This window comes from Ranitomeya variabilis, chromosome 4, assembly GCF_051348905.1.
Source record: "Ranitomeya variabilis isolate aRanVar5 chromosome 4, aRanVar5.hap1, whole genome shotgun sequence".
Taxonomy (NCBI): domain Eukaryota; kingdom Metazoa; phylum Chordata; class Amphibia; order Anura; family Dendrobatidae; genus Ranitomeya; species Ranitomeya variabilis.
The window spans coordinates 338,505,571-338,522,481 of record NC_135235.1 but is presented as its reverse complement, the minus strand read 5'-3'; the positions used below and the strand labels follow the sequence as shown (position 1 = coordinate 338,522,481).

Here is a 16,911-nt window from a genome sequence, read left to right as displayed (position 1 = left end):
GCCTCTTCTGCCTCAAGGAATCCCTCCTCTGGAATTAGGATAGCAATTAAAGGGAACCTGTCACCCCGTTTTTTCCGTATGAGATAAAAATACCGTTAAATAGGGCCTGAGCTGTGCATTACAATAGTGTATTTTGTGGACCCTGATTCCCCACCTATGCTGCCGAAATAATTTACCAAAATCGCCGTTTTCGCCTGTCAATCAGGCTGGTCTGGTCAAATGGGCGTGGTGACATCGCTGTTCCTACCCCCAAGTCCTGGTTATTTTTCCGTTGGTGGCGTAGTGGTTTGCGCATGCCCAAGGCCCGAATCCACTTCATAGGTGTGGAAAAAGAGCGCGATCTGCGCTATTCCCCTGGCAGCAGAGCGCTCCATCTGCACACGCGCGGCCACAGGAAGATGGCCGCCCCCACCGATCACCAGGGGAATAGCACAGATCGCGCTCTTTTTCCACACCTATGAAGTGGATTCGGGCCTTGGGCATGCGCAAACCACTACGCCACCAACGGAAAAATAAGCAAGATCTGGGGGAAGGAACAGCGATGTCACCACGCCCATTTGACCAGACCAGCCTGATTGACAGGCGAAAACGGCGACTTTGGTAACGTATTTCGGCAGCATAGGTGGGGAATCAGGGTCCACAAAATACACTATTGTAATGCACAGCTCAGGCCCTATTTAACGGTATTTTTATCTCATACGGAAAAAACGGGGTGACAGGTTCCCTTTAAAGGGCCACTGTCACCCCCCTCCAGCCGTTACAAACTAAAAGAGCCACCTTGTGCCGCAGTAATGCTGCAGTGTAACAAGGTGACTCTTTTAGTTTTTGCTTCTGTTATTCCCTCAATAAAGCGTTTTATAATTTTCCCTAAATACCTGTCTTTGTACCTGGAGGCAGGTCTGAAGCCTCCTCTGTGAAGCGCCCAACTGCCGTCACTCATCTCTTCTGGGGCGATGGTCGCCGCCCCCTGCGCGCTGTTCTAATTAAATCCGGCGCCTGCGCTGTGCGTGCCTGCCTGGGGCAGGCGCAGTGATCATTGGCCGTCATATCTCAGATGCCGGGTGCCTGACTGCGCCTGTGCGGGCAGTGCGGCCACCCTGTTACTGAATCCCCGCCCCACACTGTGTTATGCATTATGCACAGTGCGGGCTGGAATTCCTGGGCAGATTTCTGCACAGACCGACGCTGGAAGACGGGGAACCTGGCGGAGCGTCTGACAAGCGCAGTGCGCATGCCCAGGAATCCCAGCCCCGCACTGTGCATAATGCATAACACAGTGTGGGGCGGGGATTCAGTAACAGGGTGGCCGCACTGCCCGCACAGGCGCAGTCAGGCACCCGGCATCTGAGCTATGACGGCCAATGATCACTGCAAAAACTAAAAGAGTCACCTTGTTAGACTGCAGCATTACTGCTGCACAAGGTGGCTCTTTTAGTTTATAACGGCTGGAGGGGGTGACAGTGGCACTTTAAGCCAGAGGACAAGAGAGTCATAAAAACAATTAAACTTTTACTTGCTGACTGGCAGCATTTAAAGTCAGATGTAGAGGATCATGCCCAAAGTGGTGGAATCTTTCCCACAGGTACCAGACAACTTAAGCCCTGGTTCTCAGTATAGGTAGAACTTCCCTTTAACTATCTTCTCTAGGCCTGGAAATCTTCTCATCTAGCAGTGTATCTGGATTCCATCTCACTCCGCCTCAGAGTTTGAGTCCAATTTCTCCTGCAGCTTCACAGGCCCCGACATCTATCTCAAGGTTCCCAGTCCGACATAAGGAGACTCGTGCGGAGATGTTCTCTAGCAGTAGCAATCCACTGCGCCGAGATTCTATGCTCCCGTTATCTCTAGCAGCCCCTGACCTGAGCCTGCTGCTTGGCACTGCTCAAAACTAGCATGTCACTTCCTGAACTTGGGAATCTGGGCTGGCTGTTAACCCTCACACTGCCTCTATGCCTGCTATGTTACTGGGCAAACTTCACCTTTTACCTACATTCTAAACAGTGGCATCTTGTGACCGTTAGTTATTACTGTCTGCAGCCCACAGGGGAATTACAATTGTTATAACATATCAGTAACAAAACATTCACATTCTACACCACAGTAGCATTGATGTCTTCAGGGAGACCATGGCAGGCTGGTCCATCTCCCTACACTCAGATAACACCTTATCTGAGCACATTCGCTCATCACTATTGTTGAGCTGGGAGGTGTTAAAACAAAAAGAACCTAGACTTAGGAAGCTTTCTCTTGATGAGCAGCTATAGGGGTACCACAGTTTACACAATTAGTAAAATACAGCAAAATCAGTTGACAGTGTTCATGTTGGAAAGCAAAAAAAACCTATAAAGACTCAGAATGTGACCTTAAGGCTGTGTGCACACATTGCGTTTTTGCTGGGGGTTTTTCAGTGCAGGCTTGTCATAAAATTTGAAGGGCTTCCTGATGCCAGGAAACAGAATGAAAATCCTGAAGTCTCATGCACACATTGCTTATTTGTGACTTGCAGAATTGGTACAGATTTAAAAGTGCTGCATGTCAATTCTATCAGAGTAACTAGTGGGGGAAAATCTGCACCAGATAAGCCAAGCCCACTAGGGGTACAAGAATCCAATCTAAGTAGGGGTAAGCAGGATCAGATATCATAGATAAAATATAACTTTTAATATTCAAGATTAAATATGGGTAGCCAATACCTCGTGATGACATATACAGACATTAAAGTGATAAGTGAACCAGTTCCCAATTAAAAAATTGTTGGCTCTTACCATTAGGAGTTTTCGATTGGCAATAACATCATGATGGAGGGAGAAAAGGGAAATGAAGTCAGGCAGGTAAAACTACATTCACTGTCATCTGAGCCATGTGCTGCACAGCACTCTGTCAGCATTCTGCTATATAAAGGGGCTGTGATATCACTACAGCACCCCCAAATTCTCCTTTTTGAAACTTAGGAGGTCTCCCACTACCCAAGACCCTTCACAATCTATTCCCTTATGTACATTCATCTCCCTTGAGGAGTCCCACATTACAGGGAATGCATAGAGGGATAGGTCACACTTGGACACTGTCCTTGTCAGGACGGAAGACATTACAGTGAATGTAGTTTTACCTGTCTGACTCCATTTCCCTTTTCTCCCTCCTGATTGATGTTTTCCTTCTAATGCGAAGATCCAACCATTTTTTAATTGAGCACTGGTTCACTTTATCACTTTCTGAAAATTTCCAACAAAAACGCAAGTTTTTCCTGCCAAGAGATGCAGAAATTTTGCAGAAATTTCTGCTCCAAATACTTAATACAAACCCCAAGTGTCCAACCAATGCATGCGGGGTTGATAATGCCGCAAAGGTTGTTGTTTTACCTAGTGGAAAGACAAATGAAAATAAAAGTCAATTTCCTGCAGTGAAAATGTAGAATTATGCAGTACACACTGAAATGAATGTGTGGCTATGAGACATGGTGGTCTCGAGTCTGACAGTCTGACCGGGGTCCCAGCGAATTGCATGACAGGATCAGAGCACAGCTGTGGAGGAGACTGAGAAAGGAATTTCTCCATCTCCTCTGCTGCCGGCATCTGCAGGAATTGCACTGTGGTGATACTCAAATGCACAGCAATGTTTCATACACACACATAGACTTTTATGGGTGCGTGTGATCCTAATTTAGCACGCAATCGCAGCATGCTGTTTTTTTTCCTGTCCGATAGTGATCCAAAAACGCCACTGAGAACAGAACAATAGGATTACATTGGTACAAATGCAATCCGAATAAAAATCGTATTGTGTTTGTCTGATTTAATCACAAGAGGGAGCGAGCCCTTTGGAAAACACTCAATCAACTCTCCTTTCTGGTTAATAAGTAGGAATCCAAAGCGAGAATCCTTCCAATAATATTTGCAGATGCTGCAATATATCATACAGGCTGGAGCTGCCCCAACTTACCCTATGTGTCACATGTTTGCTATAACATTGGACTCTATATTCATCAGTTTGTTAATGTTCATTGTTAGTGTGGTGAAATATGTGTATATATATATATATATATATATATATATATATATATATATATATATATATGTATATATATAATGGTGTGTGTGTGCAGTGAACTGTGTATATATTTATTGTGTCACTGGCAATAATGTAACATCTGTCCTGAAAAGCTGCAGGTCGCACCCGGGTGTTAATATGTATTTTCCTGAGAAAATTAGACTTCTGTCTCCAATCTCACCAGGGGGTCCTGCTGGAAGCCAAGAAGAGAGGTAACATTTGACACCTCCTAGCTCTTGGAAGAGAGATGTTAATCATGGCCTGATAGTATCTCTGTGAGAACTTTTACACAAAGGATCTCAAGAGAAAATAATATATTCATTGGGGGGGGGTGTCCGTGATCCAATCAAAAAACAAGCAATTATGATATTAACCTGAGGGGCTGGTCTAGAAACCTGACCTCCAGACCAAAGCTATAAATTAGGGCTGTATACAGAGAAACGTGTTCACATGTGAGGGCAGCCTGAGACGCTGATGTGTTCCACCAACTCCATTCACCCCCCCTCAGGGAGCAGAAAGCAAACTACCAGTTAGATGATTTCTGTAAGTTTTCTCCTGTTATTTTTAAACTGTTTTGCATAATTGGATGTCTTTATTATCATATTTTTATACCTTTTCTTACTGTAAGCACTGAACCTTTTTGTATTAAAGTATAAAACTTTAACAAGTTGAACCTTGAATGTTCTAAAAGTATCCATAGCATAAGGTGTGTGAGCCTTATGAGTGGTAGACATTATTAGTATTCATATTTCCGGGACTCATCGCCCGTGTGTTCGATGAGTGGTGGCATCGTGTATGAGCGGGTGTGTGGCCTGGGTCGGTGTGTGATTTATGCTCCCATTACAGCATAGGACAGAGGTTGAATGCTGGACTGAGAGTGGGGAGATAGATTAACCCTTGCAGGCACAACCCAAGTCACGTGCTGAGAGAGGGCACGTGACAAATTAGTTACACCACGGAGAAGGGATCCGTGACAGTTAGCACTCAGCATAAACTGCAAATCTACACAGAGCAGCAAACGCTGCTACCAGGCCAACAAATACAGACTATAGGAACTTTCCTGATTGGCTCCTATTATAATAGGCAGATTATTACATAGGAGCTCCAGGCCTTGGGGACATGGGGAACTATTATATTAGTACAGTGCAAGACTGTAATTATGAAATCACTGCCATATTTACTCTACATGCAGAACATGTAGAAATGAATCTGTACATTATATTACATTTGATTTAAATTATTAGGTTATTTCATTGACTCTATGTATACTGATGACTGATCTGATTGGTCTTTTCTTTTCTTAGATCAAAATTTTCTGGATGCTTTGATAACGTTCCGAAATCATACAACAATGAAATTTAAGCATGGTCTGCAGGCGTACCGTAATAAAGGTATTGTGGAGAAACGGGATCAGTGGGTGCTCTTCTCCGCTGGCCCGGCTGTCTTTAGCAAGACTGCATGGACCACGGCTCATACCACTGAACGCCCGCTCTATCTCCCAGTGGGCAATACACTACACACACAACACAGGGTTAAGGTAAAACAGTGTGGCAATACTTTATTGAACCACAGCACACAATAGCAAACAGAACACTCCCACCAATTACCCCAAGATGGTGCACATTAGAGGGCCTCACCCTTCCGCTGACTCGTCGAGATAATGGTAGATGTTATGTCAGAGCTCCCAGGGTCACTACTCCATCTGTGGATGAACGCACAGAGAAGGGGTAACGACAAGCATAGGGAGATGACCAAGAACTGTCCATAGAGTCCATACAAGGTCCAAAGCCAGTTGACACGATGTCAGAGCTCCCAGGGTCACTACTTCATCTGTGGATGAACGCACAGAGAAGGGGTAACGACAAGCATAGGGAGATGACCAAGAACTGTCCATAGAGTCCATACAAGGTCCAAAGTCAGTTGACACGATGTCAGAGCTCCCAGGGTCGCTACTCCATCTGTGGATGAACGCACAGAAAAGGGGTAATGACAAGCATAGGGAGATGACCAAGAACTGTCCATAGAGTCCATACAAGGTCCAAAGCCAGTTGACACAAGAGTCACCACCTGGCTTATCTGACCATTTTCATGGAACCAGTGGGTCCCAACCCTGGCTTTCTCCAAACAGATCCATGGTTCAGAGATGGTCACTGGATCAGATCTGTGTCCTTCCAACCGGAGCCGAAAACCCCTGGGTTGTTTCCTATAGATTCATAGATCAGTGTCCCTCGTGATGGTGCCATGATGAATTGGCTGCAGTCCTTTCTCTTGTCTGTTGGGTGGTTTGCAGAATGTCTGGCTGATAGCTCTGTGTTACTTCAGTCTGCCAGGATGTGATCTCTGAGTCTTTTTATACCCAAGGCATGTAAGCTATTTTTAGAATTACCCAGGGTCTTTCAGTCCAACATCAAGATAAGGTAAATAATGGTGATGGGATTAAGTAGCACTATTAGCTTATAAGCACACATCAATAAACAAAGCTTAACACACTCAATGTACAGTCACTATTACAGACTTAAGGTACCGTCACACTAAGCAACGTCGCCAGCGATCTGTGACGTTGCAGCGTCCTGGCTAGCGATATCGCTGTATTTGACACGCAGCAGCGATCAGAATCCCGCTGTGAAATTGCTGGTCGCTGCTAGAAGGTCTGCACATTATTTGGTCGCTAGGTCGCCGTGTATCGTTGTGTTTGACAGCAAAAGCAACCATACCAGCGATATTTTACACTGGTAACCAGGGTAAACATCGGGTTACTAAGCGCAGGGCCGCGCTTAGTAACCCGATGTTTACCCTGGTTACCAGCGTAAAATGTAAAAAAACAAACCGTACATGCTCACCTGCGCGTCCCCCAGCCTCTGCTTCCTGACTCTTACTGATCGCCGGCCCTAAACTGAAAGTGAAAGCACAGCGGTGACGTCACCGCTGTGCTGTTAGGGCCGGAGCTCAGTCAGCGTCAGGAAGCAGAGGCTGGGGGACGCGCTGGTGAGTATGTACTGTTTGTTTTTTTAACTTTTACGCTGGTAACCAGGGTAAACATCGGGTTACTAAGCGCGGCCCTGCGCTTAGCAACCCGATGTTTACCCTGGTTACCCGGGGGCCTCGGCATCGTTGGTCGCTGGAGAGCGGTCTGTGTGACAGCTCTCCAGCGACCAAACAGCGACGCTGCAGCGATCGGCATCGCTGTCGCTATCGCTGCAGCGTCGCTTAGTGTGACGGTACCATTAGGGTACCGTCACACAGTCACACTTTGATCGCTACGACCGTACGATTCGTGACGTTCTAGCGATATCCATACGATATCGCAGTGTCTGACACGCAGCAGCGATCAGGGACCCTGCTGAGAATCGTACGTCGTAGCAGATCGTATGGAACTTTCTTTCGTCGCTTGATCACCCGCTGACATCGCTGGATCGTTGTGTGTGACAGCGATCCAGCGATGTGTTCGCTTGTAACCAGGGTAAACATCGGGTAACTAAGCGCAGGGCCGCGCTTAGTAACTCGATGTTTACCGTGGTTACCAGCGTAAAAGTAAAAAAAACCAAACAGTACATACTTACATTCCGGTGTCTGTCCTCCGGCGTCTCAGCTTCTCTGCAGTGTGAGCACCGGCCAGCCAGAAAGCGAGCACAGCGGTGACGTCTGACGTCACCGCTGTGCTTTCCGGCCGCTGTGCTTACACAGTGCAGAGAAGCTGAGACGCCGGGGACAGACACCGGAATGTAAGTATGTACTGTTTGTTTTTTTAACGTTTACCCTGGTAACCAGGGTAAACATCGGGTTACTAAGCGCGGCCCTGCGCTTAGTTACCCGACGTTTACCCTGGTTACCCGGGGACTTCGGCATCGCTCCAGCGCCGTGATTGCAACGTGTGACCGCAGTATACGACGCTGGAGCGATAATCATACGATTGCTGCGACGTCACGGATCGTGCCGTCGTAGCGATTAAAATGGTACTGTGTGACGGTACCCTTAGGGTACTGTCACACTCTGCAACTTTCCAACGAACACGACCAGCGATACGACCTGGCCGTGATCGTTGGAAAGTCGTTGTGTGGTCGCTGGGGAGCTGTCACACAGACAGCTCTCCAGCGACCAACGATGCCGAAGGCCCCGGGTAACCAGGGTAAACATCGGGTTACTAAGCGCAGGGCCGCGCTTAGTAACCCGATGTTTACCGTGGGTACCAGCGTAAAATTAAAAAAAAAAAAAAAACAGTACATACTCACATTCCGGTGTCCTTCAGGTCCCTTGACGTCTGCTTCCCGCACTGACTGAGTGCCGCCGTAAAGTGAAAGCAGAGCACAGCGGTGACGTCATGTTAGATATGGTATGTTAGATAGTATATCAGTTGGCAAGTCTGTCTTCTTGACCCACCAGACATAAACACTTAAATTCACAAGCCAATATACAGATAAAAAGCCAGTTCTTTTGGTTTTACAAAAACATGGTTGTCTGGGAAATTAAGATACAATCTGGTTTCTTCACAGGTATCATATGTACTTTTGGAAGTAACATAAGCACAGTGTGGTGGGGCTCATGAGGAGAAGCAATAGACTGCCTGTCTTTTGGTTGGTTGCATAACATATGGTAACGTACAAAAATGTTCATCTTAACCTTAAAGGGAACCTAACATGCTGCCCGATCCGTGTATCAGATACAGGCTGCATGACTTCAGTCAGGTATGTCCAAGAGAATGAGAAAAACATAATTTAATAGCCAGGGACCGAGCCACACTGGAGACTAGTCAGACAGGCAGGTCCCGGCGGCGTCACCCCGCCTGCTGCCCTGGAGTGACAGGTCTCCGGAGAGCCACATGTCCAATTAGTTTCACCTGCGGCTCGGTTCCCGTTGGCTATTAAATTATGTTTTCCTCTGAAATGCCATAGTGTTTCAGAATTAAACATATATGGCCAAAATCATACAGCCAGTGCCTTATACGTGATTCCCATGGAGCAGAGGGCTTGTATCAGCTGTCAGGTTCCCTTTAAAGGGCTAACATGGGTTCAACACAAACATTTTCAATATAGTTTTAGTATCAATTGCTCACGGTCACTGGTCGCGGTCATTGAGTAGGCACCTCTTTATTGGTAAATATAATCAAATCTGGTTATTGTGCCTCGAGTGTAGGGCGCTTAAGACACAGTTTCTAGTCTGCCTCTATGAACCAGTACTCACACATAGATATATTATCAGATAGCTTGACCTCGACTGCAGAGGCACATATGAAGATTCCAGAAGATTTATTTTCCAGCTGATTTCTTACAGTTACTGTATGCACAAATACAGTAGGTAAAAAAGTCTATTCTGACTCATGGCTGACATACTCAGAATGAGGAAGAGGGAGGGCTATTGACATCAGAGCTAGGGGGAGAGACAGGGAAAGAGGAAGGACAAACTTATAAATAGGGCAACCCATATTACATAGCAATGAAACCCCAGAATATAACAACAATATAATACTGTCTGTATGATTCCCAAGTCATGGGACATGACACTAGTCATCTGATTGTCACATGGGTGCACAGCTCACTACAGCTGTAGTACACTCATCAGAGCTGTATTATGCAATGACTCCTGCACCCACATGTCCATCTCATGACCACTAGTGATGTCACGAATGCAGAAAGCTTCCATACTGTGTGGATGCCCCAACCATGGGATGATCTATTCTTCCAAACAAAATCCAAGCATGAGAAGGATGGGCAGCATGAAATAGACACTGACTGCATACAGCTATCTATGTTTTACTTTCAATGCTGCAAAATTTTACAGAAAATATATTTTTAAAAGCCTGCTAGGTACTATGCTACTCAAATGCAGGTTCCCCTTTCGTTGCTGTCCAAGACTGATAAGTTTTCCCTTTAGGTACCGTTACACTAAACGACTTACCAACGATCACGACCAGCGATACGACCTGGCCGTGATCCTTGGTAAGTCGTTGTGTGGTCGCTGGGGAGCTGTCACACAGACAGCTCTCTCCAGCAACCAGCGATCACGGGAACGACTTCGGCATCGTTGAAACTGTCTTCAACGATGCCGAAGTCCCCCTGCAGCACCCAGGTAACCAGGGTAAACATCGGGTTACTAAGCGCAGGGCCGCGCTTAGTAACCCGATATTTACCCTGGTTACCATTGTTAAAGTTAAAAAAAACACTACATACTCACCTTCTGATGTCTGTCACGTCCCCCGGCGTCCACAGGGTTACGCGCTGCTGCCGAGAGCTTCCTGCACTGACTGAATGTGTCAGCGCCGGCAGCAGCAGTGACGTCACCGCTGTGCTCTGCTTTACGGCCGGCGCTGACACAGTCAGTGCAGGAAGATCTCGGCAGCAGCGCGTAACCCTGTGGTGAGTATGTAGTGTTTTTTTTTTTAAACTTTTACAATGGTAACCAGGGTAAATATCGGGTTACTAAGCGCGGCCCTGCACTTAGTAACCCGATATTTACCTTGGTTACAAGTGAACACATCGCTGGATCGGCATCACACACGCCGATCCAGCGATGACAGCGGGTGAAATAAAGTTCTGGACTTCTAGCTCCGACCAGCGATATCACAGCGGGATCCAGATCGCTGCTGCGTGTCAAACACAACGAGATCGCTATCCAGGACGCTGCAACGTCACGGATCGTCGTCGTTCTCGCTGCAAAGTCGCTTAGTGTGAAGGTACCTTTTGTATCTGTACATGGAGAACCTTTGAATCTAGTGGAGCAGGGTGACAGAAGCCACCAATGACCTGTGTTCGACTAGGCAGCCAAGACTCATAGTTGTCAGACGGCTTTACAGAGCATGTTTTCACTGAAACATCTAGCACTTAAGAGTAAAATGTACATGGCTTCAGTAGTGCAGTCAGTGTTAGGAGTAAGCTGGTGGCTTCAGCAGTATTCATCTACTCTTAGCCTCCCTTTAAAGGGTTATCCACCGCTTCATAAATGGATATTGTTGTATAGTGCTTGTAAAAACAATCGTATTTGCAATTTACTGCTTATTAAAATTTGCAGACAATCTAGAGCTATTAAAATGTTTAAACTCATAAGAAAGAAAAAATGCGTATATTGAACAATTTAATGAAAAATAATCTTTATTCTTAATAAGAAATAAGGGATATAATCCCCATAGCATACATAATCCAACAAACAAAAAAAGCAAAAAGAAACACACGCCTGGTAGCCATATATGTGTGTCAATGGTGAGCCAACAAAAAAGTACATGGCACCATACTGAGTATGTATAAATTTCGAAAGACCAAAAGCCTGGACCTAAGCAAACAAATGCTAGATATAAATAATAATGGCCAAACCAAAAAGTACTGGAATGCAGGTAGTAAGTGAACACAAATCAACCTAGCATCTATTGTAATAGATATGATCCGCTGTGACACGGATCACTAAGTACCAGCACAAAAAATGGCAGCAATTAAACAATAATGTAGACCAGACATTAATAAGAGTACCTTACCCACACATTCAGAAGATGGTGCCACGACCCCAAAGGTAATCAATTGGTTTTCTCTATTAAAATGTTTGTTTACAGCCCATTGCCTAGGAGACCGACCACCACTGCTTTCTGTCTGGTAAGCAGTACACTGAAGCTGGTTTAGGAGGTACAGTCACTCCAGGGATCCTGACATGATGCTAAACAGTGCTTACAAGATCAATAGAAAAGATCAAAAGATCCTGGCAGCAATGAGCATGTTCTGCTACAAGAGATGGTCAGTCTCTAAGGAAACAAGCAGTAAAGGTAAAAAAATGCCTGAACATTTTAATAAGCAGCAAATTGCAAAATCCTATTATATGTATGTGCACTATTTATGCTATGTATATATGCACTATCCTACAGTACCTATTTATGAAGACTGGGATAAAGAGTTTCATAGCAGACTGAACATGAAGTTAAACCATGTTTGTGACTTGTAAATGAGTATTTATTTGAGATAGGTGGACAATAGGATTCTTTACAAAATGAGTTGTGAAATCTTTAAATCCGTCATTAAATCTGAAAATTATTGGTGCTCAATCTTTTTCATGTTTTATAGTTTAGTATGACACTCTGGTAATTGTCATGTTTTTCTTTTCCTTCGCAGCCTGTTCACCCACTCAGTGTGGTGAGTGTTTAGCCTTCTCTTTACCTTTAGTTTATAATCTATAAAAATGTAGAAACAGTGTTTATTACTACCATGTACTGCACGTTTTATTACTGCCACGCGCTGCAGATTTTATTACTGCCACGCACTGCACATTTTATTACTGCCACGTACTGCACATTTTATTAATGCCACGCACCGCACGTTTTATTACTGCCACGCACCGCACGTTTTATTACTACCACGTACTGCACATTTTATTACTGCCATGGATTGGACTCCTCCTCACACGGCTCAAGCCCGGGTCCTACCGTATCATACAGCATTTCAGCGTCCTTCCTGTCCAGATTCCTTGCCTTAAGTGGGGGTTTCCTCAGCCGTTTTGCACAGGTTTTGAGGGCATCAGCACACGCAAACATCTGCCACATGGTGAGCGACCTTCCCGTCTTTCCTGCTGTGTCTACTGTTAAATTAAGCTTCCGTCCAGAAGCTGCTGACGCTTGTCTGGCTTTGGCCAAGTGGATAATAGGGTCCTGGATGACTGGGCACTAATCTTACGAACGTTATGGGGTAACTGCAGGGGCTGGCTGGCAAATTTTGGCCTGGGGGGCAAGTACACAGCAGTGGCCCATTAGCAGCGGCCCATCCTTAGGCCAGTCTCAAACGTCCAGATAATTCCGGTACCGGAAAAATCGGTACCGGAGTTATCCGTGTCTGTGAGCTCACGTAGGCCATCCGTGTGGCACACGTGTGCCACCCGTGTGCTGACTGGGTACCACACGGACCATGCAGGAGACAGCGCTAGAGATAAGCGCTGTCCCCTGCATCTGGTGCTGAAGCCGCCATTCATATCTTCTCTCCAGCAGCGTTCGCTGGAGAGAAGATATGAAAAATCCTTTTTTTTCTTTTCCCCGTGTTTAAAATAAAGATCCCTGTTCCCACCCCCTGTGCGCCCGGCCGCCGGCATTAAAATACTCACCCGCCTCCCTCGACGCTTGCTCTCCGCCCCGCAGCTTCTCCTGTATGAGCGGTCACGTGGTGCCGCCCATTACAGTCATGAATATGCAGCTCCACCCCTATGGGAGGTGGAGCCGCATATTCATCACTGTAATGGGCGGCACCACGTGACCGCTCATGCAGGAGAAGCAGCGGCGCGGAGAGGAGAGAGGAGACATCACGGGAGCTAGGTGAGTATTTCTCTGCATCTGCAAAGGGCCGGGCGGGGATGGGAGGACACCACCAAAGTTTATTTTTAACGAAAAAATTGATCTTTCATCTCTTCTCTCCGGCGAACGCTGCGAGGGAGAAGAGATGAATTAAGCCTTCAGCACCATGCGGGGGGGGACAGCGCTTACTGTAAGCGCTGTCTCCAGCACGGCACACGGACTGCACACGGAAAACATGACTTTAATGGGTCCGTGTAATCAGTGCGCTCCCACGAACACTGACATGTCTCTGTGTTTTCCAAACGGACACACGGTCCGCGAAAACACGCTGACATGTGCAGAGACACATTGATTTTAATGTGTCTACGTGTGTCAGTGTCTCCGGTACGTGAGGAAACTGTCACCTCACGTACCGGAGCCACTGACATGTGAAACCGGCCTTATTGTGTTTACCTCTGGCTGATTTTAAAAGGAAGTAGAGGTTACAAGGGTTTAAAAAGATAAAGTCGGAGTAATGATGGGATAGTTGTGGTCAAATGCTGACTAGATTCTCATCCACTTCTCTCAGTGAGCTACTCAGAGAGTTGTCTCAGACTCTAGTCTGCTTGTGAGCATTACGCTGGCAATTCCAGGGAATTGTGAGCGTGTGTACAGTGCTCTATCATGATTCAGTAGCGTGCCATCACACAGAGTCACTGCAGAAAATCATCTAGAGCCCAGGAAACAGTGTTGGAAAAAATAAGTGTGTGGCTTGGAAATTGCATTTTGTCCTCATAGAATTGATTTATAAATACTCACCTCCATTGTAAAACAAACAAAACAGTCCACCTTAAGAAGCAGTCATTAACTTTTTTCTTTAAATCTGTTTAAGGCTATGTGCACAAGTTCAGGATTTTTCACTTTTTTTCCCCTATAAAAACACGATAAAGACTCTTAAAAAACGCATACATATGCATCCGCAGTTTGTGCATATGTTGCATTTTTTTTCCACGAAAAAAGCGCATCGCAGTAAAAAACGCAGCATGTTCATTAATTTTGAGGATTTTTCGCGTTTTTACCACTATATAATGCATTGGGAAAGCTCCGAAAAAAACGCCAAAAAAAAAACACGAAAGCGGATTTCCTGCAGAACAAGTCCAGTTTTGTTCAGGAAAATTCTGCAGAAAATCCTGACGTGTGCACATAGCCTAAATGTTAGTTTAGTGCCGTGTCAGTATGTTATTGGACTCACAGATCGCAGTCTTCTCCAGTATACAGCATCGCTCATCTTCTAAGTCACCTGAGGGCTATACAGACTCTATGGGTCACACTGTGCTCTGTGACCCATAAGTGGCTTTTACAATATAAGTCTATGGAGCATGAGAACCAGGCTCAAAATGAGGATCCGTAGACTTACATTGTAAAAAGACTGACAGGTCATATACAGGAGCTTCTCACAAAATTACAATATCATCAAAAAGTGAATTTATTTAATTTCTTCGATACAAAAAGTGAAACTCCTATATTATATAGAGTCATTACACACAGGAGGATTCTTTTAGGGTGCGTGTCCACGGTCCGGATTGAGTGGAAAACCCGCTCCACCCAAAGCGCCGCCCCCTTCTGTACGAGCGATGATTCCGGATGTGTTCATTGCACACATCCGGAATCACCGCACCCCATACATAGGGCCCTGTGTTTTACCTTGCGGAGACGGATTATCACCGCAAGGTGAACGGACATGCCTTGCTCTAAAAAGACGCGCCGCATGTCCATAAACGCAGGGCCGCCGGATATGTGTTCACACGCATAGTGGAGACAGAATTTCATGAAATCCCCTCCACTATGCTGTAGCATCTGGACGCTGCGGGTTGAACGCTGCGGTTGTACGCAGCTTTCAATCTGCAGCTAATCCGGATGTAATCCAGCCCGTGGACACATACCCTAAAGCAGAATATAATTGACATACAATTATAACCTGTGTAGTGGACCTGGTTACATTTATAAATATGGATACAAGATAATATGTGACTGGTATATGATATATCAGTGACATATCATCTGTATACACATCAAATATAATTTCTCAGAGGGGCCACGTGACAGACCATGACTGTCGTGGAGGCCAAACCAATAAGCTGAAATTAATTCTGCTCAGGGCAGAGCAAAGTTCTGCGCATGTGCGGGCAAAGGCCAAAGAGCGCTGACGCATGAGCATTATACAGTAGTACTGTGCTGTGCCCTCAGCAGGGCAGACAGAAGCGCGCCTGCACAGCAGGAGCACAATGGGGAACACTGTGTGGATGACATAGGATGCATCACCCAAACGAAGGAGGGAAGGAGAACACCATCGCAAGATGAGAGGAGGCACAAGACCAGCGGCGTCCATCGGACCGGACTGCCCAGTAGGTGAGTATAATAAAACCTATTTTTTTACGTCACAGGGTGTCATATACACAGCATTAGAACACTGTCACATGGGGCTGAAAGGTGGTGGTCATAGGTTATATGGTAATAACCTGGTGACAGGTTCCCTTTAAGTATACTGACATCTCCCGTATATACAGTATGAGTCCACACACAGCCCGCCATATGAGGTATGAGCCTCCACATAACTTCTTTATCTGCAGCATGAGCTGTCACATGGCCCCTTATATGGAGTGTGAGCTCAACAGGTTCCCCCTATATACAGTATGAGCCCTCACATAGATCCTTATATTTAGTGTGAGTCCTCATATAGCCCTCTATATACAGTATGAGCCGCCTCATAGACACTTAAAAAATAATGTGAGCCCCCACATGTCCCTCTATGTTTCGTATGAGCCCTCACATGGCCTCTCTATATACAGTATGAGCCCCAAATAGCCCCCTATATTCAGTATGAGCCCCTATATAGTATGAGCCCTCACATATCCCCTATATATAGGCACACGTCCTACATATTAATGTATTTTAGCCAAGGTTTTGGGCAATAGATACTATTTAGACTCATGCTGCTATATCGTATATCTATGCTGCTAAAATTCTAAATTATATGAGTTAATTTGCCTCAGTTTTCTTTCAGTACCATTTCCTGTTTCAAATCATTTTAATATTGAAAAAAAAAATTATATTTTTAATACAAGTTTTTGTCACTTCTATTTTATACCAGCAACCAATTAGTGCTTTAGGTATAAATGTTGTATAGACATGAAATGATGTCTGGATGTCTGTAACACAGTATATTACAGTGATGGCGAAGCTTTTAGAGACCGAGTGCCCAAACTGCAATCTAAAACCCACTTATTTATCACAAAGTGCCAACACGGCAATTTAACCGCAATACTGAGGTTGTATATTAGAAAGACAACTCCTACATTAGCGCCCTATAGCGTCTATACTATAGAATAACAAAGAATGATGACCTCATCACAGTGTGATTTTCCAAAGGTAAACCCAAGACAGCTTTCCATACAGTATAATCTGCACAAAATGTCCTCCATACCGTGTAATGGTTCCACATAGTCCTCCATACAGTGTAATGGGCCTCACATAGTGCTCTATACAGCATAACGGGGCTCTGCATTGCCTTCCATACAGAAGTATGGCCCCACATAGTGCTTGACACAGTATTGTGGTCCCAAATGATGCTCTAT

The 16,911-nt window shown here is 45.4% G+C and overlaps 1 protein-coding gene across 3 annotated transcripts in view; it reads left to right on the top strand.

Moving 5' to 3' along the window:
• The window catches only part of IZUMO2 (IZUMO family member 2), a 75,113-nt gene that overhangs the window by 45,163 nt on the left and 13,039 nt on the right, over window positions 1-16,911 (top strand). For 2 of the 3 annotated variants that reach the window (XM_077257523.1, XM_077257522.1), the window contains 2 exons: window positions 5,352-5,438; window positions 12,132-12,152. In XM_077257523.1, coding sequence (XP_077113638.1) covers window positions 5,352-5,438; window positions 12,132-12,152 — 108 coding nt within the window. The remainder of the gene's footprint in view (window positions 1-5,351; window positions 5,439-12,131; window positions 12,153-16,911) is intronic. The other variant, XM_077257524.1, reaches the window with a different exon arrangement.